This window comes from Poecilia reticulata, linkage group LG1 (assembly GCF_000633615.1).
Source record: "Poecilia reticulata strain Guanapo linkage group LG1, Guppy_female_1.0+MT, whole genome shotgun sequence".
Taxonomy (NCBI): Eukaryota; Metazoa; Chordata; class Actinopteri; order Cyprinodontiformes; family Poeciliidae; genus Poecilia; species Poecilia reticulata.
In genome coordinates, this window is record NC_024331.1 from 11233527 (window position 1) to 11235874 (window position 2348).

At 38.7% G+C, this 2348-nt stretch overlaps 1 protein-coding gene across 6 annotated transcripts in view; it reads left to right on the forward strand.

The window, feature by feature from the left end:
• The window catches only part of LOC103462904 (caskin-1-like), a 141878-nt gene that overhangs the window by 120897 nt on the left and 18633 nt on the right, over positions 1-2348 (forward strand). For all 6 annotated transcript variants that reach the window (XM_017304680.1, XM_017304674.1, XM_008405998.2 and 3 more), the window contains one exon: positions 1234-1335. In XM_017304680.1, coding sequence (XP_017160169.1) covers positions 1234-1335 — 102 coding nt within the window. The remainder of the gene's footprint in view (positions 1-1233; positions 1336-2348) is intronic.

Consider the following 2348-nt stretch of genomic DNA (forward strand, 5'->3'; position numbering starts at 1 on the left):
CTCTGCTGCCCTCTGCTGGGTCCTTATGGGAAACCGAGAGCAGCAGAGATACCAGCGGCCTGTAGCCCGGTGCGGCTGATATATGTAAGTTTCCAGGAGGGGGGGGTCCAAAAAGTTTGAAGGTATGGTTTATAGTATGGTGCGCTCATAGTCCAGAAAATACGCTAATTGGTCTTAAAAGATTTTTTGAAAACGAATGAATTATCTGCAAATAATGTCATCTTTGAGTGTCTTTGCTGTAGTAGTGACTAGCAGTGTAATCATGTGATTTTATTATCACTAGATGACAGTAGGTACAGAGCATTTTACATTTCATGCATCACACCACAAGGTTGTGGTTCTGTTCAGGTGTATTTTTGAAGTGGACATGTTAAGTGCAATTTGAAATAAGAAATGTAAAATATGACAATTTTTGGTGTTTGATTCCTATTCAAGACACTTTGATAAGAATGACTATATAGGAGGCTACAGAGTATCTTTGTTTCCATTTTTGGTTGGTGGTGTGTCTCGGGATTATTTCAATTAAAACCTTTTTCAAAAAAGGTTGAAAAACACTGTGGTAGAGGACCCGAGCTCAGAGGATGAGAGAGAGAGAGAGAGAGAGAGAGAGAGAGAGAGAGAGAGAGAGAGAGAGAGAGAGAGAGACAGAGACAGACAGAGAGAGAGAGAGAGAGAGAGAGAGAGGCCAGTCGCGGAGGGTGAGAAGGGAATTTTATTTTTTATTATAAGGGTTCTTGACTTGATTAAGCCTCTTAAAGTCAGAACAACAGCCAAGCTGAGCTACTTGACTATGTAGTGCCACCAGCTTTCAGCAGGCGCTGTTTTCCTTCAATCTCTGTGACTGTTTTGAAAACACTAAGCATTTTTTCTCACTATAATTTACATAAATACACAGAGATACAGAGCTTTAATATGAACAAAGAGATAGAGAATTAGATGGGTGCACTAGCTGATTTTCACCAATCATGAATTTAGTTTTTTCATTTGCATGTCATTTTAATGAAGTTGTCCAGAGGTTCATCTATTTGTGCTGAAGCCGCTTTAGTTAATCCACACTAAAGGCAGTGGACACTCATTGGTGCTTTCACTAACCAAAATGTTCTAGAAGACATGTCACATGGAACTCATGTAGTAATGTCAAACTATCATCAAATCATTTCTATATTATGGAAAAAAAACTTCATCAGTGCTAGTGGTGAGCACCTGATGTGTCTAAGTACATTTCTCTTTCAGGACCTGACAGCAATTGGTGTTATGAAGCCTGGACATCGAAAGAAGTTATTGTCAGAAATCAGCAAGGTGCCCTCCACAGACTGGCTGCTTGACCACAAACCTGTAAGGCATTTTCAGGACTGTGTGAATTTTTGGAAGCAAAAATATTGTGCTTAAGTTTTATTTCATTGTAATTTTATGTGAAGTACAAAGAAAATTACATGATTCAAAACATTTCTGGGAAATAAAAAATGAAAGTGCAGTGTGCAAAAGTATTCAATAATCAAATTCTCTTTGTATAGCACATTTCAGCAGCAAGGCATTTCAAAAGACTTTACATCATAAAAACAAAGTCATGCAACATAGAATCAACAATCAAAACATTACATTTGTCAATACTATTGTTAAATTCATAATCAATTATGTTTTATACAACTCTAAACAGGTGAGTTTTAGTCGAGATTTAAAGGCACTCAGTGTTTCAGCTGTTTTGCAGTTTTCTGGAAGTTTGTTCCAGATTTGTGGTGCATAGAAGCTGATCACTGCTTCTCTATGTTTGGTTCTGGTTCTGGGGTTGCAGAGCAGAACCAGAACCAAAAGACCTGAGAGGTCTGGAAGGTTGATACAACAACAGATCTTTACTGTATTGTGGTGCTAAACCGCTCAGTGATTTATAAACTAACATCAGTATTTTAAAGTCTATTCTTTGAGCTACAGGGAGCCAGTGAAGGACTTTAGAACTCATGTTATGTGCTCTGACTTCCTGGTTTTAATGAGAGCATCAGCAGCAGCTTCTGGATCAGCTACAGCTGGAGGACTGATTTGTTGGACAGACCTGTGAAGACGCTGCACAGTAATCAATGCGACTAAAGATAAACTCCTGGATGAGTTTCACTAGATTTTGCTGAGACATCAGTCCTATAATCCTAGAAATGTTCTTCAGGTGATGGAAGACCGACTTTGTAACTGTCTTTATGTGGCTCTGAATGTTCAGGTCCATCACTACTCCCAGATTTTGTGCCTGATCACGAGGTTTTAGTTGTAATAACTGAAGCTGTGCATTGATTCTAGTTCGCTCCTCTTTAGGTCCAATAATAACTTCAGTTTTCTGTTCAGCTGGAGAAAGTTTTGGCACA